General features: G+C 44.4%; 1 protein-coding gene across 1 annotated transcript; it reads right to left on the bottom strand.

Moving 5' to 3' along the window:
• Positions 1 to 17,929: 17,929 nt before the first annotated feature.
• LOC143557724 (uncharacterized) lies at positions 17,930 to 21,340 on the bottom strand. The gene is made up of 6 exons (XM_077046730.1): positions 20,912 to 21,340; positions 20,429 to 20,749; positions 19,239 to 19,390; positions 18,945 to 19,181; positions 18,316 to 18,608; positions 17,930 to 18,099 (listed from the first exon to the last, which is right to left on the bottom strand). The coding sequence occupies exons 1-6, from the start codon at positions 21,338 to 21,340 to the stop codon at positions 17,930 to 17,932; spliced, it is 1,602 nt and encodes a 533-aa protein (XP_076902845.1).
• Positions 21,341 to 24,642: the final 3,302 nt, after the last annotated feature.

The raw sequence follows: 24,642 nt of genomic DNA, 5'->3' as shown, positions 1-24,642 counted from the left end.
GGTCCTCTTTGGGGTAACCCTCCGGCGTGAGAATCAGTATATTGTGGAGAAGATGATAATGTATGTAAGGGAATCTCAAGAGTATTGCTGAATAGCTGAATACCCTCTGATTGTGAGACTGTCTGTTTGTATGTAACTGACTGTGAGTGAATGTAATTCAATATGATTGAATGTGATATCACTGCCTGAAACTGTCAATGATTGAGTATGAATGTGTCATCAAAGTGGAGTTGATGCTGTATTTATAATGCTAGGGTTTCCACTGATTGGGCTCAACCTCGTTGGCCTCCTCCCATCGCACTGCGCCACGTGTCCTCTGGGACACCTGGCGCTTTCTCGTTGGTTGTAATCACGTGGTAGCACATGTGTCATGCTGAGTTGTCGACCTTTCATTTGGCAGCTGTCAACATCAGCATATTCTTACTCCTTAAAAAGATGCCTTCTGGAAGGTCGTCTGACGTGCACAATCAAGGTTGCCCTAATCCTGATTTGGATAAGGACGAGGTTGATTATGTGCACGTATGATATGCGCCCACCCTGAGGGTGCGCGAGGTCTTCTCTTTATTCTCACGCGCAGATATTTCATGCGCAGATGTGATATGCACGAGCATGTGATATGCGCCGCGCGCTGATGCGCTGCGCGCATATGTGATGCGCGAGCATATGTGTGCCTGGGCAGATGTGATATGCACGAGCATGTGATATGCGCCGCGCGTTGATGCGCCGCGCGCATATGTGATGCGCGAGCATATGATGCCTGGGCATGTTTTGTATGCGCCATGCGCATAGGTTTTGGCTTTGTGCCTTCATAATGTCTTTATCTTGTGGGTTGACCCGCCTTGCTCGGTGTTGAGGCGGGTACATACCTCTTCAAGCCCCCCAGTCTAATGTGTGTCTTATCTCGCGCGAGCGCGGTAAGATAGATATTAGACTTACTGATTTGGTCTTTTAAAAGTGGTTTTGTCGTTTTCTTGGTTGTTTCCATCGTTGCGCGAAGTTCTATCTACTTGGTTGAAACGAAGGGTCGAAGCACGTGGCTGGTTGGTGGTGACGTGCGCCGTAAACGTGTCAGACGTTTCGTGTGCTCGAGGTGCTACAGTTGCCTTTCATGTCCCCTCACACAGCTGTCTGGAACACGTGTCGCGCTCTCATTGGTTTGCACCTGCGAGTGGGGGCGCGTCTCTGCTCCGTGGCAGGTCCGTTACGTTTTTATGTCCCCTCAACAGTGTTAGGGACACGTGCCTTGCCCTCGTTGGCTTACACCTGCGAGTGGGGGCGCGTGAAATCCCATCAGTTACCACTTTTCTCTCCCCTGTGCCTATAAAAGCATGCCCTTAGGAAATTTTTTATCTTCATCCTCATTGTTGCTAATTTTCGAGTTTCTGCCTTTCATATTCTGAATTGAGTATTTTCATCGTTTCGAAACTTCTATTATTTGCTGCTGCAGTTGTATGTCTGATAGTTCAGACTCGTCTAACCCCTCAATCACCTCTATTGCCTCTCGAAGACGCCGTGTGAAATCTGTGGTGATGTCGACATTGAAGCAAAAGGGGAAGGGTAAGAGGGTTATTGAGACCACATCGGAGGAAGTAGGGAGGACCAAGGCCACCAAAAGGTGGAATGAAATCCCCTGCAAATTGAAGCAGGCCGATCTCGACAGCCTCATCGCCTCTCAGGGCTTTCTCCCCCTGTTTGGCTGCATGTTGCCTGGGGCCGGGCAAACGGCGGCGGACCCGCCTGCCGGCTATATATCCCTATATAGCCACTTTTTCACCCACTGCAACCTTCGTCTCCCGATAACAAGGTTTGTGGGTGCACTGCTGAAGTTCTATGGGATTCATATATCCCAAGTCCATCCGTTTGGACTCGTGCGCGTGACTCACTTTGAGTTCATGTGCAAATCCCAGCGCGAGGAACCTACCCCTCGGCGCTTTCAGTATTTTTATAAGGCCAAGATCCAAGACAATTGGTTCTCTTTTATTCCTCGCAGTCAGAAGGTGAAGTGCTCCACTGTTTCATTCAAGAGCCTTCATGACTGGTCTGAGAGGTTCTTCTACATTAGGGCTGGTGTGATACCCATCCGTATGACCATGCGCTCCATCTCTTCTGCGCCTGCGGATGTGGGTGTCCTCAAGAACCCAACTGGCGCCTGGGTTAAGAAACTGACCGCCGAACCATCCCCCGCGAAGAAAATTTGCGAGGAGGCGCTGGTGGGGGTCGGCATGAGTAAGCTATGGGCCGATAGCGCGCTTGAGCCCGTTATCCAAGTCGACGGGTTGTGTAAGTTTATTTCATTGCTTTATTTATTTTTTCTGCGCGAGCATAATTCTTTTGCTGATATCACTTGACTTGTTTTTGCGCAGTCACCAAGGATTATATCCTTGCCGCTTATGATGATCAAGTGGAGGGTGGCTCCGTCGCGCTTGGCGCTGGGGAGGTTGGTTTCCCAGATCGCTTCGATGACATGTTCATCCCAGTGGATCTGGATTTTGACTTTGACAGTGACGCGCCTGGTAAGCCTTTGCACTTATGCTCATTCCTTTAGAATACCCAAGTTTATTAACAGTTCTGTTGCTTGTTTTTGCAGATGCGCTTGAAAACTACGAGCTGGAGCTCGCGGAAGAGGAGGAGGAGGAAGAGGAGGCGCCCCTACTAAAGCGCAAAGCTAAGGGGAAATCTGGCGCAGGGGCCAGTAAGAAACAGAAGAAAGATGACACCCCTGTCGCTCATCCCCATGCTCAAACGAAGGGACCTAAGGAAACCCAGGTGTTTACCACCAAGGTTTCTTTAGCTTCCCTGCCTGTGAGAGTGGGCAGACCTCCTGTCCACTTGAGGTATGGTGGCGTCACCTCCTCCGTTCGCGCGGCTGAAGAGAGAAGCAGTGCCGCGCCTGCCACAGGTATAGTTTGCTTGTCTTCATCTGGTTGAATTGTTATTAAACCTTTGCTCCTTTGGATGTTTGCAGAACCGGCGACGGTAGCAGATCAGCCGCAGGCGCCACAAGGTGCTAAGGCTGCGCCGGGGGCTGCTTCGGAGTCCCCTGTTCTACCCTCTGAAAAGGGTAGAATGAACTTTATGGCGATGTTCGCCGCGCGAACAGAATTGCGCCAAGGTATGTTTTGCACATTTGTCTTCTGAATTTTTTCTTTTGGATTCAGTCATAAACCATTCTTCCTTGTTGATTTGTTCATAGGAGTTGTAGCTGGCGCACAAGTTGCTGGTGACACTCCTGGCGCCGTTGCCGGCGCCGCTGGTTCTGTTCCTGCTCCTGCTAGTGCTGAGTCTCCCCTTATTGGGATTACCAAGGAGCAGGAAACCGTATTGCGCTCCGAACTGGCGGCGCCGAGACCTCCCTCGCCTCCTCCTACACGCAGCCCTCCCCGCGAGACTGGTTTGGAGCCCTCCAGGTCGCAGGAGAAGAGGCCTATTGAAGAAGATGAGGAGGATGAGGGGGCTCAAGCTGAAGACTCCTTGGGAGACCGCGCCAGCCCTGCGATGCCACAAGAGTTCGCAGCGCAGACTTCTGGTGGGGCTGGCGCTGACTTTTCTGCTTCATCCCCGCAGGTATGTTTTAATTTGTTGCTCCGCCGCGCGTACCTCCATATAAGTATGTTTTATGACTTAGAACATTTCTTGTGTTTTGCAGGGAGATAACCACGTTTACCGCCCGAGATGGAGTATTAATGAAGACAGCTCCTTCCAATCCTTGGGCGTATGCGAGGACTTCTGGGCTCATGCCGTGCCTCCTACTGAAAGGAGGTATCAGGAGGAGCGCACCCGCGCGGACTTGCTGAATGACCATATTTTCGCTGGGTCGGCTTTCTTTGCTGCCTCCCAGGAGCTTCGTCGTGATTATATTAAAGTACGCGATGCTCTTGTGGAAGCCCAGCGAGAGGCTAAGGTGGCCGCCTGGAACCTTTCTGATGCTCGCGCACGAGCTGAGAAACTCCAGGCGGAGCTCAGCGAAAACCGAGCAAGTGCCAACACCGCCTATATTAAGCGCGGGCATGAGCTCCAAGCTGCGCGGGAGAAGCAGCAGGTGGCGGAGGCCGAAGTTGCCAAGTACGCGCATAGAGTGCGTGTCTTGGAACAGCAGGCTGAGGCGCGTGACCAAGCTATCGTCCAGAGTGTCACTGAGAAATCATCACTGGAGAGCGAGGTTGCGCGCCTGAAGAGGGAGTTGGCGGCCGCGGTGGCCGATAGAGATGAGGCCTTGGCGACGGCAGCGTCCAGCCAGGAAGCACTTGGTGCTGCGCAGGCGGAGAAAGAAAAAATTTTGGCGGCAGCAGCGTCTGATAAGGAGGAGCTAAAAAAGACCAAGGAAACTGTTGAGTTATTAAACTCCCAGGTTCCTGCCCTCGAGACGTTTGTTGCTGGCCTCGTGCAGGATCGCCAATGACTGGTGTCACAGGGCATGACTCGTTGCGCTTTGGCGATGAAATATTCCGCCGTGTTTCAGGCCCTTGTGATGGACTGCAATGCTGCCGCGCGCTTGGTGGGTCGCGCTGAAGGGTTTACGGATGGGTATGAATATGGCATGTTGAAGAAGAACCCATCCGAGTACCCTTACAAGAGCGACGTGGCCTGCGCGGACATGGCCGCGGTGGGGGAGAAGTACATGAATACTCCCATCCCCATCCTTATGCAGGTACCTTGACCTTAATGAGTTTTACTTGATTAATTTTCCAAGTGTTTTGTACTCAATACTTTTCTATTGATTTTGCAGATAGCTGCGCTTGCTGACCAGCCCGACCTCGGCGCGCTAAAGAAGTTGCTCGATGAATGCAAGAGGGCTGGTAGCGATGATGGTGGCGCGGGGGATGTTGCCCCTGCCAGCGGCTCTGGCGCTGCGAAAGAATCTGCTCCTGACACCGTCGTGATAGAAGACTCCAATGAGGAGGAAGAACTTGACTATAGTCAGTTCGGAGATGAGGAGCAGGCCGCGCCAGATGCTGCGGGAGATGATGAGGGTGATGAAGTGGCTGACGTCGACGTGGAGACTTGAGAAGCCCTTCATCAAATTTTATAATTTTTTTTTTTATACTTGTAATTTGTAACTCATCATACTTGTAAATTTCAATGCTATGGAATGAAACTTGTTTTCTCTTTTTTACATCTTGCGCATTTCCATTCATCTCTTCATGTTTGCTTGTATAGATATAAGATATGCTTGCACGTTAAAATAAGAACAAGGTTGTAAGGAAATTATTCACTTAACCATAGTCCTATTTTGTAATTGGTTTCGCAGTATCTTGTTTATGCTGACATGCTCGATAACTTTTCACAATTCCTATTTCGCGCGTCGTTGTCGCGCGGTTTTTATATGGAAGTATGAGTTTTAGCCATTACATGTCAGCATGTGTTACTCAGATACCCACTATGATTCCGAGCGCGACCTCGACCTGAGACCTTAACAACTATGATATGGCATGTACTTTGCCTTAGTTGTGTTTAAGGATTTTTATGATCAGGCTGCGCTGGATGTAAAATGGATGTTTGTGAGTGTTTTGAGCTAAGGCTCTTTGTTTTGGGCTAAGGCCCTGACGTTTTAGAGTTAAGACTCATTAACGTGTTTGAGCTTAAGGCTCGTAGGTTTGGGCTAAGGCCCTGACGTTTTAGAGTTAAAACTCGTTAACGCGTTTGAGCTAAGGCTCGCGCATGTATGTTTTACTTCGTTTTATTTTGTTTTGAAGTCAATATAGTGTTGTCATATTGCTCCATATTAATAAAGGAAGTGTGAAACATGTATGCAAAGATAATAGAACAAATATTGAAAGATAGCGCGAATCATCATTCATGATGGCTTAAAAGCCTTGATTGCATATTTGAACTTTTACATGAAACATTTTCTAAGCTGTGCCGCGTTCCACGCGCGCGGTATCTTTTTTCCATTCAAATCTTTTAAAGTGTACGCGCCTTTCCCCAAATCTTCTGAAATTTGATAAGGTCCCTCCCAATTGGGGGACATTTTTCCTGGGGGTATCGCGCGGCTAGCTTCATTGTTTCGAAGGACAAAATCATTTTTCTTGAAGTGGCATTCTCTAACGCGCTGATTATAATATTTTTCCAGCTTTTTCTTGTATTTGGCTTCATTGATGATAGCCGCTTCTCTGCGCCCTTCAAGCAAGTTGAGGTCCAATCTTCTTTCGCGCTCGTTATCAGTCTTGCTCATCATGAGTACCCTATGGGATGGGCATCCAATTTCTGCTGGGATCATAGCCTCTGTCCCATAGGTTAGGCTGAACGGGGATTCGCCATTGCTAGTTTTGCTTAATGTCCTGTGCGCCCACAGGACATTAGGTAACTCTTCGACCCAAGAATGGGATTCTCCCTCCAACCTTTTCTTCAGCCCATTTAACAAACTTTGATTCGCGCGCTCCACTTGGCCATTCCCCTGAGGGTGGTAGACCGAAGTGAAGATTTGGTTGATGTGCAATTCTTTGAGCCAGCTGGATATCTTCCTATCAGTGAATTGTTTGCCATTGTCACTCACAATTTCCATAGGAAGGCCAAAACGGCAAATGATGTGGCTCCAGATAAATTGCCTCATCGCCTCAGCTGTGATTTTTGCTAGTGGCTTGGCTTCAACCCATTTTGTGAAATAGTCTACTGCCACTACCAAAAATTTCACTCGCCCTTGCGCTTGCGGCAGGGGCCCCACAATATCAATGGCCCATTTGTAGAAAGGCCATGCGGAGGTCACTGGAATCAAGTTGTTCTTTGGCCGCATGGTGTTTGGCGCGTGGCTCTGACATGCCTTGCATTTTTGGATTTCTTTTAGCGCATCCAAGTACATGCCTGGCCAATAGTAGCCTGCGCTCATTGCCTTGGCAACCACCATGCGCGGGCCAGCGTGTATTCCGCAGATTCCTTCGTGAATCTCCCTAATCACATAGGTTGCTTCTTCAGCATCCAGGCATTTCATGAGCGGTCCAAGATAAGAGCGTCGATATAATGTACCCTCAAGTAGTTCATAGTTCTGCGCCTTGTGTCTTATCTTCCTCGCCTGTGCGCGATCGTCTGGTAATTTCCCCTCCTTCAGGAATTCCATTATTGGAGTTATCCAGGATGAAGGGGTTGTATGAATTACAAGGACCGACTGCGTTTGCACTGACGGGCTGCTCATTACTTCCACCCTGACATCTTTGCCAAAGTGATCAAAATTAGTTGACGCCATTTTACTCAACGCGTCAGCGGACTTGTTTTCGTTGCGCGAGATGTGTATGATTCTGAAGAAGTCAAACTGCTCAATGAGCTTTTTTGCCTGCTCTAGATATAGAGGCATTGTGTTCTCCTTGGCGTCATATAGGCCGTTGACCTGAGCAGCTACCAAGTAAGAATCAACATGGGCCTCTAGCCTTTTAACTCCAAACTTGCGCGCAATGCGCAGACCAGCCAGCAGGGCTTCATACTCAGCCTCATTGTTGGTACTCTTGAAGTCCAACCTAATAGCATAAGTATATTCATGATTATCAGGGTCCACCAGTTTGAGGCCTGCGCCGGACCCTTCGCTGTTGGAGGCCCCATCAGTGAATAGCCTCCAAACATCTTCTTCATCATTTGCTCGCGGAGGGTCTACCTCGCGCTGAGCTTCTTCAATCTTTCCCTCTGGGATTTCCGTGATGAAATCCGCTAAAACTTGACCCTTTATTGCTGGACGGGGCTTATAGGTGATCGTGTGTTCACCTAATTCCAGCGCCCACTTTGCCAGCCTTCCGGAGAGCGCGGGGCGTCGCAAGACTTGCTGGATGTTGTAACCAGTCAGAACTTCAATAGGATGACCATTGAAGTATCTATGGAGCTTGCGCGACGCGTGTGTTAGTGACAAAACTAACTTTTCCATGATGGAATAGCGCGTCTCAGGGTCTGTCAACACCCGACTCACATAGTATATTGGCGTTTGGATCCCCTTGCGATCCACCAATAATACTGCGCCGATGGCGCGATCTCCAGCTGACAAGTACAATGTAAGGGTTTCGCCAGGAAGTGGAGCTGTGAGCGCGGGCAGCTTTATGAGACATTCTTTTATCTCAGTGAATGCTTGCTCAGCCTCAGGCGTCCACTTGAATTGGCTCTTCTTCAAGCAGTTCCTCAAAGTGTTAACGAATGGAGTAGATTTGCTGGCGTGGTTCGCTAGGAACCTGTTGATTGACACCAGTCTACCATTCAGCTTCTGAACCTCTTTCATGGTGGATGGTGAAGGCATGTCAAGGATGGCTTCCACCTTTTCAGGGTTCACCTTGAAACCATCCTTAGTGACCATTACACCAAGAAATTTCCCCTCTTCCGCGCCGAAAGTACATTTGCTCGGGTTGAGCTTCATGTTAACTTCCGTTAGGCGCTGAAGAGTTTCCTCGATGTCTTTGAGCATTTGTCTCTCCTCCCTGCTCTTGATCACCAAATCATCAACGTAGACTTCTAGATTTCTTCCGATTTGTTCACTGAAAACCGAATCCATAAGTCTCTGATAGGTGGCGCCCGCATTCTTTAGACCAAAGGGCATTTTTGTGTAACAAAAAACACCCTTGTCGGTTCTGAAGGCAGTCTTGTCTTCGTCCTGTGGTGCCATTTGAATCTGGTGATAGCCTTTGTATGCATCCAGGAAACATTTGAGCTTGAATGGCGCCACGGAGTCCACCTTTGCGTCGATGTTTGGGAGGGGGTAACAGTCTTTTGTACATGCTTTGTTGAGGTCCTTGAAGTCAATGCACATCCTCCATGACCCGTTGCTTTTCTTTACCATCACAGGATTGGCTACCCACGTCTGGTATCGGATCGGGCGGATGATGTTTGCGCGCAACAGGTCCTCCACTTGCTCATTCATGGCCTTCGCCTTTTCATCCCCCATGATTCTCTTTTTCTGAGCAATTGGCTCCACCGACTTGAACGTGTTAAGAGAATGTTGCGCCAAGTCTCGCGGGACCCCCGTCATATCGGAGTGTTGCCACGTGAAAACCGACGTGTATTTTGTGAGCAACCTTTTCATTCTCAATCTCGTTTCGTCTGAAATGGTAGCGCCAATTGTGACCGTTTGCTCTGGGAATTTTGGGTTTAAAATCCACTTCTCTGGCGCATTGTCCGCCATTGGAAGTTTCATTCTCCCTTCCCGCGGAGTGCTTGTCACTGCGCACAAATGATCGCGGTAAACAAATGTTACACCTGTTGGTGTAGGGAACCCCAATGCGCCGTGCGCTGGCGACGGTACAGCATTAAATTGGGCAATCGTTCCCCTACCCAGGATCATATTGTGGCATGACGTGGTGGGCAAGACCAAGAAGTTGACAACTTCTGCTCGCTTATGCTCATCATCCCCCATAGTTAGTTCAAACTGAATCTGGCCTAGGGGATGGATGATTTCATTTGAAACACCACAGATTGGTGCGTTCACAATTTCGAGCCGCGCTTGGTCTGCCGGGTCTAACTTTCTGAAACATTGCTCATACATAATGTCAGATTCGCTTCCAGTGTCCACCAGGACCTTTGACACTTCGTAATGAGCAATGTGTGTGGTGATGACGAGAGGACTGCTTATTGAGGGGCCTCCCCTGATTCTTGGGAAGATGACTTGCTGCTCGCGCCAATCCCCGTGTATTTGCGCGCTTCTCTTTTTTGACGTCTGCCCTTGTCGTCCCCCCTCAGCCACACAGATTCTTTTGTATTTCTTGCTGGCAGAGGCTCCTTCCGGTTGCTCATCTTCTATTCTTTGGTTTTTCACCAAGTGAGCCAACCTGCCTGACTTTACATCCTTCTCGATCGCATCCTTTAAATGATGGCATGCGTCGGTGTTGTGGCCCGGGGACCTGTGAAATTCACAATATTTGCCACTGTTTTGCGGTCCCTTGTAGTGTAGTTGCTTGGGGGGCTTGAATTGGACATTCTCAGTACTTAACACCTGTGAAGGTGTTTTAGTGAGGGGTGTCCATATTCTTGGCAGAGGTCTGCTAGGATCTCTGCCGCCCTCCCTTTTGTCACCCTCCCCGCGATTACGAACATCTTTTTGGGGCTGGGGTGAGCTTGGTTGCGCTTGTTTTTCCGCGGAAGAAAAACTTGTTGGCTGCAACCTGGACCATACAGAATTCTGTTTGGCCCTCTTCTCTTTGCTGCGCGGTGATTCTGCCTGATGCGCTCTTTCTCTTGCCCTATCTTGGGCAATCTGTTTCTCATTTCTCGCGAAAACTCGCGATGCCTCCATTAACTTGGCCCACGTGGTGGGCATGCCATCTTTGCTTACGAGAGCTCGTCGTAATTGATCACTGCGCGCGCCTTGTATAAAGGCCACGCGCAGTAGTTGCTCGGTTATACCTCCGATTGCCAAAGACTCCTGATTGAACCGAGTGATGTAATCTTCAATCGTCTCATCATTCCTGCGTACGCAGTGCATGATGTCATCAGGATCGCGCGTGTGCCTGCGCTGCTGTACGAAGTGGGCTTGGAACTTTTCTAATAGTTCCTCGAACCCATCAATTTGCCCAGTCGGCAAGCTCTCGAACCATACTCGCGCCGCGCCCGTTAGGCAGCGAGCAAACATATGACACCATGTTGGCATCGTCCAGCTCTCTAGGTTTCCCGTGTTGTAAAAACCTTGCAAGAAATCGTCTGGATCTGTCGTGCCGTCATATTTACCCAAACCACTTGGCATCTTGGTCTTATGCTGGATGGGAGCCTGCGCGATGCGCGCAGTGAACTTTGAGTGTTTCACCAAGATGGCTGGTCTGTAGGGTGTGGTTACGTCCACTTGCCCTCTGACTGGTGGGCTATACGGCATGTGCAGATCCAGATCGGCTCTGGCTCCAGGCGCCATGTTCACAGGCGCGCGGAGCTGTGAGCCTCCTGCATGAGTATCCCGCGTCTTCCTCATGCTATGCATTTCTTCATCACTGAACTCAGTGTGTGCAGTGTGAACAGAATGTCCTTCTTCCGGCGCGCGCGGCCTTTTTGTAGTCTGCTTATCAAAAGCTTGCCTTTGTGTTTGGTCGGCTAGCTTCTTCTGCTTGACCATTTCATTGTACTTTTCCATCAGACGCCGCTGCTAGTTTATGAGCCATTCATTCGGATCATTTGTTTCTTCTTCTGGACCCATTGGTCCTTTCAGTTTCGCGCCGGCCATATTTTGTAACGTGAGATCGTCTGGAGGAGTTTCAGTCTGGCCGTGAGGGGTTGTGACGAAGGGACGGTTGCTGGTGGTGCGCGTAGAATCACGCGGAACCCTCAGAACCTGCTGTCCGTCGTTAACACCCTCACGTTCAATATCCTCCAGAGCTTGATCAACGTTACGAACGCCAGAAACCATGGTGATTGATTTTTTTTTTTTATAGATCTGATGAGATCTGATTGCCGTTTGTTGTCCCACGGATGGCGCCAATGAAGAAACGTGGATATACTCACTGGTAGCAGATCTACTTTCCTCGGGTGTGATTATACTATTTCACCGATGGTTCTTCTGGATCCGTGCTCTTCCACCTACAAAATGAACAGCGTCGTTACTTACCCCTCAGAAAGGGACAGAGGGGTCCTCTTTGGGGTAACCCTCCGGCGTGAGAATCAGTATATTGTGGAGAAGATGATAATGTGTGTAAGGGAATCTCAAGAGTATTGCTGAATAGCTGAATACCCTCTAATTGTGAGACTGTCTGTTTGTATGTAACTGACTGTGAGTGAATGTAATTCAATATGATTGAATGTGATATCACTGCCTGAAACTGTCAATGATTGAGTATGAATGTGTCATCAAAGTGGAGTTGATGCTGTATTTATAATGCTAGGGTTTCCACTGATTGGGCTCAACCTCGTTGGCCTCCTCCCATCGCACTGCGCCACGTGTCCTCTGGGACACCTGGCGCTTTCTCGTTGGTTGTAATCACGTGGTAGCACATGTGTCATGCTGAGTTGTCGACCTTTCATTTGGCAGCTGTCAACATCAGCATATTCTTACTCCTTAAAAAGATGCCTTCTGGAAGGTCGTCTGACGTGCACAATCAAGGTTGCCCTAATCCTGATTTGGATAAGGACGAGGTTGATTATGTGCACGTATGATATGCGCCCACCCTGAGGGTGCGCGAGGTCTTCTCTTTATTCTCACGCGCAGATATGCGCCCACCCTGAGGGTGCGCGAGGTATTCTCTTTATTCTCACGCGCAGATGTGATATGCACGAGCATGTGATATGCGCCGCGCGTTGATGCGCCGCGCGCATATGTGATGCGCGAGCATATGATGCCTGGGCATGTTTTGTATGTGCCATGCGCATAGGTTTGGCTTTGTGCCTTCATAATGTCTTTATCTTGTGGGTTGACCCGCCTTGCTCGGTGTTGAGGCGGGTACATACCTCTTCAGATATATCCATCAAGATGCGGCTTCCTAGGTGTCAGACCCATAATGCATGATTATATAATAATGCTTGGAAATTCATCCATCTATCCATCTAGTGTTCGTAATTCTTAATACTTGCATGATTTGGTGTATATATTCATCTAGTTGTGGTTTTCTAGGTGTGAGACCCATAGATAGAATGATATGTTTGAACATAAAGCTAAACACGATTGGGTCTTGATTTGTCAGCAGTTGGGTTTAATTGGATAAAAATATCAACAATCGAGGTTTGCATTTATCTATCCATTAATGAATATAATCTAATGATTTGAAAGACAGATTTCTGATTATGATTCCAATGCATTTTTTGGGCGAAAAAAGGTTAAGTATGGGAATGTTTGATGCGTTGCATAACGCATCTGGTTTTCCTTACGTTTTTATCCAGTTTTAGTTATTTAATTTATCGTTTTTTGTTCATTTTTAGCACAAATTTTGAATTGGCGCAAAAAAAGTTAAATTTAATGTTATGCACGCATCCGTCTTAACTTTTTATTTGAAGATGTATGCCAATTATTATTTAACTGAGTAATGCATGGTTTACCAACCTAAGTTCTCTTTGTTTATTAAACATAAATTAAACCAACGCAACATTTTGATCCAGGATTTCAAAAACTGGATTAGAATTTCATATTCTAGAAATTTAATTATTTATGTTTTTATAGGTTTGTGTGCAAGATCGGAAAACAAGGCTTAATCGTGAATGAAACGCGCACAGGAAAAATTTGAAAGTTCATATTTCATGGCATAAACGAAAAATTTTAAATGAAAGTGGAAAAGAACGTAAGCAAGAAACGAAAGATGCTTGAGTAGAAAACATTAGTTCAGTGTTTAAACAAGAAGAGTAACGAACTAATGGGATTAAAGATTAAAAAAATGATTAAAAATGAGACCCGGATGTATCTAGTTAACATTCACACCCATATTCACAATGAACCTGGACAATCTGTATGTCCATGTTCTTCACGCATCGTGGAGAACTAAGGAAATCCTTTAGCTGCGCAGATAGAACGTGAAACCTTGGAAAATAACCAGCCGGCTAGTTTTTTCCTAGCGATACGCTGGAAATCAAGAGAGCAACCCCTGCGACACGTCAAAACCCTTAAATTCGGCTCAAACCCTAAAAATGATTATATATATCTTAACACATTCTATTTGAGGGAACTCGTATCAAGTCGTCCCTTTTGGACTCTTTGGGCGATTTTGACTAGGGGTCAAGAATCGGGTATGTATTAATCCTTCGGTTATTGATTCTTGTTTTCTATTGTTTGATTAGACCAATAGACCTTATGTTCACGTTTTGTACGGATTGTTTTCTGGTTTTGAACATGATTTTTGGATAATCATCCCTAGCTACTTAGGTTAGATGATTATTTGTCGAGTTTTGGGCTGTTTATCGGTTTATGGATTCTTGTTGATGGATTAACGTTATTGTAAACAATATAATTTCCGCTGACCTGATATGTTTATGCGTATTTACTTCTTATTGATCATTGATTATTGTTCGCCATGCATTTTTATTGAATGGCCTTCTATTATGAATGCATGTTTAGGTCACTTGCTATGTGTTTGTGAATAGTTTTATGGTTTCCTAGACGGCATGATCCATAGGAATGTTACTTACGGTTTTATTAGAACTTATTCTACCTATCTAGATAGCGGCGATTTAATAGATAGTCGGGTTTTCTCTAAGGTTAGGTGTTTAGGTTTAAACGCTCTGAGAGGATGTTTCCCTAGATTTTCATGGTTTCATTGTAATTTGTGTTTTATCGATGTTCTTAGGGTACCCCTTGCACTATAGGGTGTATTGAGATAGAAAGACTGATGTAGCATTCGTTAAATTTTAAACCCGAAAACCCGATTCATTTTAAATTTTCGGTTTTGTTTATATATATATTTATATATAATGTTATTAATCAATCTCAAATTTCATTTCATGTATTTTATGTGACATTCATCATTTGTATTTGTCTTCATTAAACCGACCCGTTTCGATGTATTCTTGTTTATCGTTTATCATTAATATAATATTTCTAATGAATTAAGTTTATCGATCGTTCATTTTCTATTCATGTTGAACTTTGAGATTTAAAGTTTATATTTATATTATTTGCAAACTATATGGGTATAATATAATAAATATCTAAGTTTTATAACTTCTTATTATGTTTATAGCGCATTTCAAAGTTCAGGATCCAATTTGTAATTTATATTTTAATTTCTGATCTTAAAACAACTGGGAAGATCAAAGGTCCAATGTGTGATTTAAATTATATTTTTATTAAAATAACCTCACCCCCAGCCCCTTATCCCACGCTTTTCCGGCCACCAGCTCCGGCTGCCGTCCGGCAACCCAAAGCAGTTTCTAGTGAGCTTTAAACACCATGAAACATGCATTTTAATTCAATTAAAACTCGTAACTGATGACCGTCGTTCGAGTCATGCAAAAACCTAATTAACCTACGTAGTTAGGGTAAGTCAGGTATCGTATCCACCAGGAGTATGTGGTCAGTGTAATGTGAAACTAATTCCTAACATTATGAAGTAACTATTAAGAGTGCTGATCACACTAGCAATGATTTAGTTTTAATGTCAAACAAGCAATTATTTTAAAGTTCAAACAATTAATGAAAGCAAATCACACCGGGGTTCAAGCATGTAACAAACAGCAATCTCATGTCATTTAACAGATTAAATATTAATAATCGAATCTGATTAATCAACTAGTTAAACCTTAGGCATCAACAATGGCTAACACACGACACTGGTTATCAAACGGTCCCTGCCAGTGTGACTCAACTAAGGGCAATTGTATGCTTTATCACATCCAAACTAATTAATATAACCCTATGAACACGTATCACAGCAACTGGCAAACTAATCGTTCTGATCGAGATAAACCTAAACCGACTGAGTGCACAATAATACCAAACATCAATATTCATAGATCGACAATTAATAATTACAAATATTTAGTTATTAAAACATGAGAAAAACTGAACAAGTACAATACTCTACATCCCGGGTATGACTCAAGGAGACTAGCCACTCATGGTGATGATTTTGTCTTCACTCCCTATTTGGTAGGTTATGAACATGAATGAAAGGATCAATGGATAGGGTTTGATTTTCCTCTTTTCTGTAACCTCTGCTGCCTCTGCCTCTTTTCGGACCTATCTTTTTTCGTAGAATCAATCATAATAATCCTCCTCTTTCTCTCGTGGGCCCCAATTAATTATATGCCACATAAATATAACCCACCATCATATTTGTCATTCTTTTCTTTTACTTATACGTGAGTATTTCTTTTATTATTATTTTATTAGTTTACTTGAGTGGAGATAATAATAATAATAATAATAATAATATCAGTTTGCATTTCATCCTCTTGAACCTAGTGCTGACTTTGGTCAATTTTCACATTTTATATTCATGGCTTTCATATTAGACCTTTAAAAGCTCCATTAAACGCGTGTGTCCTTTCTGATCATCCCGCGACTCCATTCAATGCTCGTAAATGCTCCAATTAGATAACTTTAACGAACAATAACCTAAAATATAAAAGCACGCTTGAAGCACCATAGTTCACACAATAAACTAAATAAAACTGTAAAATTAACATACTAATATATAAGCATAATACCTGACCATCACATCCCCACACTTATCTTTTGCTTGCCCTCAAGCAAAACTCTAAAACAAACATCAACCTCCATCATAGGTATATCAATTATCACCATTAATACTAGTAAGGTTTAAGGTCATACCCAGCTTCCCAGACTGACACTTTCTAGATTGACAACCCACAAATAAAGTTAATACTACAATAAAACTATAAAACCGCCCAGACAAGTGTACTTTGTTTCCGGTTAGGGCATACATGTTCATACCCCTCACACTATCAACACTCCTCTCGGTTTAATATCTGGACTAGCAAAAGATGTGCTAGTATATGTCTCTGCCCTCAAATAATAAATATGATTTACAATTTAATATGCTTGTAGGTCACTCTTATCTCCACCCATTAACCACCGGTTGCATAAAGACTCGGACTAGGGTTTTGCTGAGGCTTAGGTTTGGGTGCGGATTAGGCTTATTTAGTGACTCAGGTGGATGAAACCCAGTTAAACAAACCCATATACAGACTCACAAATACAAACGAACTAATTACATAATCAACTGCTATTTACAACTGAAATACTAACTGATAACTTCCTTTTGTCTTTTTACTGACTTTTCAAAGATTTTTTTTTTTTTTTTTTACCAAACATCAATACTAACTGAAATGACTGATAATTACAACTCAGTACTTAACAACTTTACAACTCGTCTGACTAAGTACAACTCGATATATATACAACTCGATAGCGAACTGGATTTCATCACACGGGTAAAAATAAAATAAAGGCCAAGGCTGAAATGGTGTGTAATGTTCAGTTTAACAAACGAAAAGGAATAAGGTCCAAACGGGCTCCTAGGGACTAATGTCGGGTAAGGAATTTATTTGGTGAGGAAAATATGTACGGGATGGGTTTTCTAAAGTCCTAATCTCCATACAGATGGTGGTATTAAGATCTCGAAAAGCATTTGACAAGCAAGTTCTAATTTTGTAAAACATACCGGTTTCCCTCAATAAATGGTAAGACATGTTTTATATCTATTATATAATATGTGTATTAAGTATAGGGGCCAATCTCACAATATGTCTGGAAATATGGGCTGCCGATATGAAACATGTATATCTGTCCCCTTGACTCGTTATCCCGGCCTAAACGATTCCATTTTCCAACTTCTCATTTTAAAAACATTTGTCGGGAAAACTATCAAGAAGCTGAAAAATCAACAATGACAAAAAAACCTCTAACTTGGCATTAATAGCAATAATCAACAGTTAATAACTTAGGTTTCTGAATACTCTTCGAGGTACTATCGGGCTAAAAATTTTCAATTTTCCCCCTATCTCCACACTTGAGGTTGACATTGTCCCCAATGTTAAAATTTTTAAACTGACTGTTTAACAATTCAAAAACCTGGGGCACTAATGTGACGGGTCTAAAACTAGAATTATACAATTACACTTCTAACATTCAAAATAAGAATAAAAAAATAAATTATGAAACTGAAATCACCTGATATGATAGATAATGCAATGCTAGCGTGGCCCGTGAACCCTCAACAACACTCGTCTCCATCAAATACCAAAACCGACTAACCGAATCTGCAGAATCTCGAGACGTGTAGAAGCAAGCTTCTCACAAGTGTAAGACATAGGTCTTTTAAGAGTTATAAAAAATGAGTTGTTTTTTTTTTTTTTTAGAAAAACTAATTACCGAGCCGAATTATGTAGTTTCATAATAAATTTCGTTAAACGAGTTAAAATGTTAAAAGACCTAACTCACTTTCGTAGGAATGACGGTTGCATTTGGTGTATGCAACAAGCCCTTTCAACCCCCCGGTAGCCCGGGAGGACGAGTGGGGTCTAGTGAGGGTTTATAGTGAACTACACCCACAAAGTTCCAAATACAACAAAATATACACTAACCTGAAACACGTGCATTTGACCATCAAGTGTCTTCATAAACCAGTGAGGTTACAATGAAACTCACCGACTCCTTACCCATGTTATGAATGTCCTCCATCTCCAAATATGGCTTCAACCTGTAGCCATTCGCCACTTGCCTCACATGGTCGTCAAAGTCTTCAATCTCGTATTGACCATGGTTTCCAACTACAACTATCACAAATGGGCCCATCCACTTACTTTTTAACTTACCCGGGAAGAGCTTCATCCTCGTGTTGTATAACCAAACTTTCTGACCAACTTCAAAGTTCTTCAACCGGATCTTCGCGTCATGTATTTTTTTCATTTTTGCCTTGTAAGCGGATGCACACTCATACGCTTCATCCCGCAACTCCTCGATCTCGCACAATGCTAATTTCCTAGCTGTACCTGCATCATCATAGCTAGTATTAACTTCCTTAGTAGCCCAATAAGCACGTTGTGCAATCTCAACCGGTAAATGACAATCCTTTCCATACACAAGTCTATATGGTGTGGTTCCAATCGGCGTTTTAAAAGCGGTTCGGTAGGCCCATAAGGCATCGGTCAACTTCGTTGACCAATCCTTCCGGTCCGTCCAAACAGTTTTCTGTAAAATCTGTTTAATCTGCCGGTTTGAAACCTCAACCTGTCTACTCGTTTGTGGATGGTAAGGCGTTGCAATTCTATGATCCACTCCATATCTTTTAAGCAACTTTCCAAATTTAAAGTTTTTAAAATGGGAGCCCCCGTCACTAATAATAGTTCGGGGAATTCCAAACCTCGAAAAAATGTTGCTTTGTACGAAATTACAAACTACAGAGTGATCATTTGTCCTTGTGGCTATCGCTTTGACCCATTTAGAAACATAATCGACAGCCACTAGGATGTATAAATTACCATACGAGTTCGGGAATGGGCCCATGAAATCGATCCCCCACACGTCAAAAATATCAATTACTAGGATCGGTTTCAAGGGCATCTCATCCCTCTTGGAGATACTCCCGAGTTGTTGACACTTTAAACAACGTGTCGCAAACTCGTGCGCATCCCGAAACAGTGTTGGCCAATAAAAACCACTAGTCAACACTTTTCTAGCAGTTTTCTGTCCGCTAAAATGACCACCACACGCAGATGAATGCGCGTACTCCAATACTGATCGAACATCCTCTTCAGGTATGCATCTTCTAATCATCTGATCAGCTCCAATCTTGAACAGATCGGGGTCATCCCAAATATACTGCTTTGCCTGTGACATCAAATGTTTCTTCTTCCTCCTTGGCCAGTGTTCTGGTAAATCACCTGCAACTTTAAAATTGACAATATGAGCAAACCAAGGGTTTTGGGAAACCGCCAAAATCTGTTCGTCGGGGAAAGACTCATTTATGGGTCCATCCCGGTCTCTATCTTCAATCACAATCCGGGACAGATGATCTGCAACAACATTTTCTGCTTCCTTTTTGTCCCGGATTTCCAAATCAAATTCCTGCAACAACAAAACCCATCTGATTAACCGGGGTTTCGCGTCTTTCTTGTTCATGAGGTAGCTAACTGCAGAATGATCCGAATAAATAATTACTTTGCTACCCCATATGTAAGAACGAAATTTATCCAAAGCATACACTACTGCGAGCAACTCCTTCTCGGTTGTGGTATAATTCAACTGAGCGTCCAAGAGGGTTTTGCTTGCATAGTATATGGCAACGGGTTTCTTCTCAACCCGTTGACCCAAAACAGCCCCGACTGCATAATCACTCGCATCACACATGATTTCAAAAGACAATTCCCAGTCGGGTGATTGTAAAATCGGGGCTTCCACTAACTTCTGTTTCAGAATGTCGAAGGCCTTAGTACATTCCTCACTAAAATCGAATGGGGCATCTTTTAACAATAGGTTACATAAGGGTTTGGTGATGTCACAAAAACCTTTAATAAACCTTCTATAAAACCCAGCGTGCCCGAGGAAAGATCTAATGGCTTTGACATTTTTGGGATGAGGTAGAGTGGAAATAACTTGGACCATAGCCCGGTCCACCTCGATCCCACGACTCGACACAACATGGCCCAATACAATCCCTTCCTGGACCATGAAATAGCTCTTTTCCCAGCTAAGAACCAAATTTGTTTCGACACATCTTTCTAGAACTCTCTCAAGTTGATGTAAACAAGACTCGAAAGATGTGCCAAAGATTGAGAAATCATCCATGAAAATTTCTAAAGACTCCCCCACCATATCGGAAAAAATACTCATCATGCACCTTTGAAAGGTGGCAGGGGCGTTGCACAGTCCGAATGGCATTCACCTAAATGCGAAGGTGCCATACGGGCATTTGAACGTAGTCTTCTCCTAATCTTCAGGATGAATCGCTATCTGGTTATAACCCGAATAACCATCTAAAAAACAATAGAATTTTTGACCCGATAGCTTTTCTACAATCTGATCGATAAACGGAAGCGGAAAGTGATCTTTCGATGTTGCCGCGTTCAGTTTTCGATAATCAATACAAATACGACACCCGGTTACCGGCCAGGTGGCAACCTCGTTACCTAAGTCGTCCTTGACGACTTGGATGCCCGCCTTCTTTGGGACTGTCTGAGTCGGGCTCACCCATGTGCTGTCTGAAATGGCAAAAATAATTCCAGCATCGAGCCACTTCAGTACCTCCTTCTTTACAACTTCCCGCATGTTCGGGTTCAACCGTCTATGTGCATCATGCGCGGGTTTAACATCCGGATCTGTCAAAATTTTGTGCATCACTATCAAAGGACTAATCCCTTTCAGATCCGCGATGGTCCACCCGATCGCCTCCTTATTCGCCACCAGCACCTTCAGCAGAGCAGATTCCTGTTCCAAAGACAAGTTAGAAGCTATAATGACAGGCAATGTGTCATTCTTACCCAAAAACGCGTATTTCAGATGTCTTGGTAGCTCCTTCAGCTCGACTTTCGGTGCTTCCAGTAACGATGGTTTCAACCCGGTATCAATCTTCTCGGGAAGCTGTTCCACCTGAACCGACCACGGGGGTCGATCTGCCCGTAAAGCTGCAACTTCCAGCTTCGTCTCCTCCTCTTCTAGCTGCTTAACAGTTTCCACCTGTAACCTATCAAACATAAAGCACGTTTCCATTGTGCAGTCCGGATCCACGACAGAGTCGTATAACGGAATGCACTCGTCAATAATGTCCGCCATAAAGCATTCATCATCGACCGGGGAATTATTTACATGTGTGAAAACATTAAGTCTAAGCTTATGGTTACAAAATGCCACGTCTACAGTACCGGTTCGACAATAGATTTTGGCATTTGCGGTGGCCAAAAATGGCCTACCAAGGATAACTGTGGGCTGTTTGGTTCTTTCACCCGAAACATAATCGAGAACCAAAAAGTCAACTGGATAGTAAAAATCTTCCACCTTAACAATCACGTCATGTAACATTCCCCGGGGAAGTTTCGGTGTCTGGTCCGCGAGAACAACCGTAGTCGCGGCTGCCCGAAGCAGACCGAAGTCATACTGATCGTATAGACTTCCCGGGAGGATGCTAATGCTAGCTCCAAGATCCAGGAGTGCCCGTGTCATTTTAAAATCACCCACCTGAATGGATATAATGGGCGTTCCCGGATCTTGTAGCTTAGGTGGAAGAGCACCCGAAAGAATTGCACTCACATTATCTGTTAAATCAATCTGTTTAGGGATCTTTCGGTTCCGTTTCTGTGTGCACAAATCTTTCAAGTACTTTGCATAGGCGGGAACTTGTTTTATGGCATCTAAAAGAGGAATATTAATTTTAACCTGTCTAAACGTTTCCCATATTTCTTCCTGTAGTGGGCCCCGTTTAGATACCATCTTCGCCTTTGATGGCGACAACAAGGCATCGGGATAGGGAACGGTTTTGGCCTTTCCCGTGTCCTTAGACTTGTTGTTACCATCCTTCAGAACCAGTTCATTTATTTTAGATTTGCTTTTATTAGTTTCAATTATAGCCGGTTTTGGCTCGTCATCACTGACGACTGTCTCATCGACATCTTCCACCACCCCATCAACCCGAGATGGTGGAACCCCAACCTTATTATCATGCTTTTTCCCATTTCTTAAAATACTTACCTGACTGACGTGCTTCTTCGAATTCGAACTCGAACTTAGGTGCTGCGGGTTCACTGTGGTATCACTCGGTAGTTGACCCGCGGTTTTCTGCAACTTTGCCATATCTGCTGCAAGCTGACCAATTGCTTTGACATTGCTTCTGCTGACTTGTCTCTCAACTCAAATTGTTTCTGCGTTTCCTTTTGATTATCAGTTACGACCTTCAACAACGCATCTAACTTTGAATGTATCGACTCGTCTGAATTTCCCGAACTACCCTTCTGCTGGTCCTGATTCTGATTACCCGACGAACTGTTACCCCGGTAACCATCTCTGTTATATTCCCGACTGTTATACTGACTATTCGAACCACCCTGTCGGTAGCTGCTCTGCTGTCGGTTCTGACTAGACCCCTGAAAGTTCGGGTTCGACTGATTCGACGCGTTCCCGTACTTGAAATTTGGGTGATTCCTCAGGCCCGGGTGATAAGTGTTCGAATTGAACCCTTGGCCCTTGGACTCCCCGTATGCGTAACTGACTTCCTCCTTATCGGTGTACTCGTCATCATCAAACCCGGGGCAATCTTCAACCTTATGCCCCAATCCACCACAATCTGAACAAACTGGGAATTTCACCCCAACTTTACCAACCTCCTTCTTTTTCTCTTTCCGATAACCCGCGAGTTCCCGTTCCAACTCTGCAATTCTGTCTGACTCGCTCGAGGCTGATTTAACTGTTCGGGTGACCCCGACTTTTCGTTTTCGATCTGCTGCTGCCTCTGCCTTGGAATCTTCACACATAAATTCCAAAAATTCCCAATCATCTTCCTCGGGTTGATTCAACAACTTACTATTACACGAAGCCTTCAAATGCTTTCTGTCTTCATATGTCAACCCATCAACGAAACACTTAACCAACTCCCACAACTCAATCTGATGGTGCGGGCACTTCCGAATCATTTCCTTGTAACGAATAAAAGCCTCGTGAAACAAATCACCCGGTAACTGTGAAAAGTGTCTAATCTCCATTCGGGCCTCGATAGTCTTCGACTGTGAATAGTACTCGATAAGGAAAACTTGCTGCATCTCGGCCCAGCTCTCAATACTATGCATCGGTAGCGAGTTGAACCAGTGTTTTGCTTTGTCTTTTAATGTAAACTGGAACAACCGTAACCGAACCTCATCCTGATCGTATGTACCATCACCAATAGACCCGCAAATCGCTGAAAAATCTGACAAGTGTGAATACGGGTCTTCTGCTCCTAGTCCGTGAAAATGAGGAACTATGTTGATGTAGGACGGACAGGATTTAAATGTCGGTTGTCCCTGAACACGCACCTGTGGGACAATCGGTGATGCACCATCAGAAATAGCCGGTCTGAACCGACTGTTAACACCCTGAACCGGAGGCCTGTAATTCCTTTGTCTAGCCCTCGGTTCCTCAAAACCTCCCCGATTAACCTGAATCGGCTGTCTCTGTTCCTCCCAATACCTGCCTATACCACCTCGATCAAGATTTCTGTTCCTCCACCTGTTACCTCTCACCCTAACTGGTTCCTCAACCTCATCCACCTCTTCAACACGCAAACCCGCATTTTCATTTCTCGGGCCAAATTCCTCCTCATCTCCCTCTTCTTCATCTTCAGTGTGAATACTGACATGGTCAAACTCTTGAATAATCGTCTGTCGGTGACGAGGGGTATTGTTCGGGGCTGATGGCCCGGATCTTTCATGGTTTCGGTTTCGGTTTCTGGAGTGTCGGGCTGAATTTTTGTGTTGTTGATTAGTGTTTATTAGTGGTGGTAGGTCATTATTTGGTGGGTTTTGATTATTCGGTGGGTTTGGTTCGGGTTGGAAAACATTAATTTCGGGTGGTGGTTCTTGGTTTTGGTTTTGGTTTTGGTTCTGACCTTCCATATCTGGCGGTCTAATCTGAGCTCGATTCTGCCGAGCTAACCGTTCAATTTCTGGCTCGTAAATCAATGGAGAATTTCTTCCTGAATAGCGGGTGTGCATAAACCTGTTACCTGCACAAATAACACACCCCGTGTAAAATGGGAAAATAAAACTAAACTAAAGATAAAAACAAAAACTAAATTAAACTAAACTAACAAAGAAATCAATTAATCACAAAAACACTAAGCGCACTAACTCCCCGGCAACGGCGCCATTTTGATGACCGTTGTTCGAGTCATGCAAAAACCTAATTAACCTACGTAGTTAGGGTAAGTCAGGTATCGTATCCACCAGGAGTATGTGGTCAGTGTAATGTGAAACTAATTCCTAACATTATGAAGTAACTATTAAGAGTGCTGATCACACTAGCAATGATTTAGTTTTAATGTCAAACAAGCAATTATTTTAAAGTTCAAACAATTAACGAAAGCAAATCACACCAGGGGTTCAAGCATGTAACAAACAGCAATCTCATGTCATTTAACAGATTAAATATTAATAATCGAATCTGATTAATCAACTAGTTAAACCTTAGGCATCAACAATGACTAACACACGGCACTGGTTATCAAACGGTCCCTGCCAGTGTGACTCAACTAAGGGCAATTGTATGCTTTATCACATCCAAACTAATTAATATAACCCTATGAACACGTATCACAGCAACTGGCAAACTAATCGTTCTGATCGAGATAAACCTAA

The sequence above is a fragment of the Bidens hawaiensis genome, unplaced genomic scaffold (assembly GCF_021521415.1).
Source record: "Bidens hawaiensis isolate Kalapana, Puna unplaced genomic scaffold, B.hawaiensis_p1.1 tig00019091_1, whole genome shotgun sequence".
Classification (NCBI taxonomy): Eukaryota; Viridiplantae; Streptophyta; class Magnoliopsida; order Asterales; family Asteraceae; genus Bidens; species Bidens hawaiensis.
This window is presented reverse-complemented; position numbering and strand designations above follow the sequence as displayed.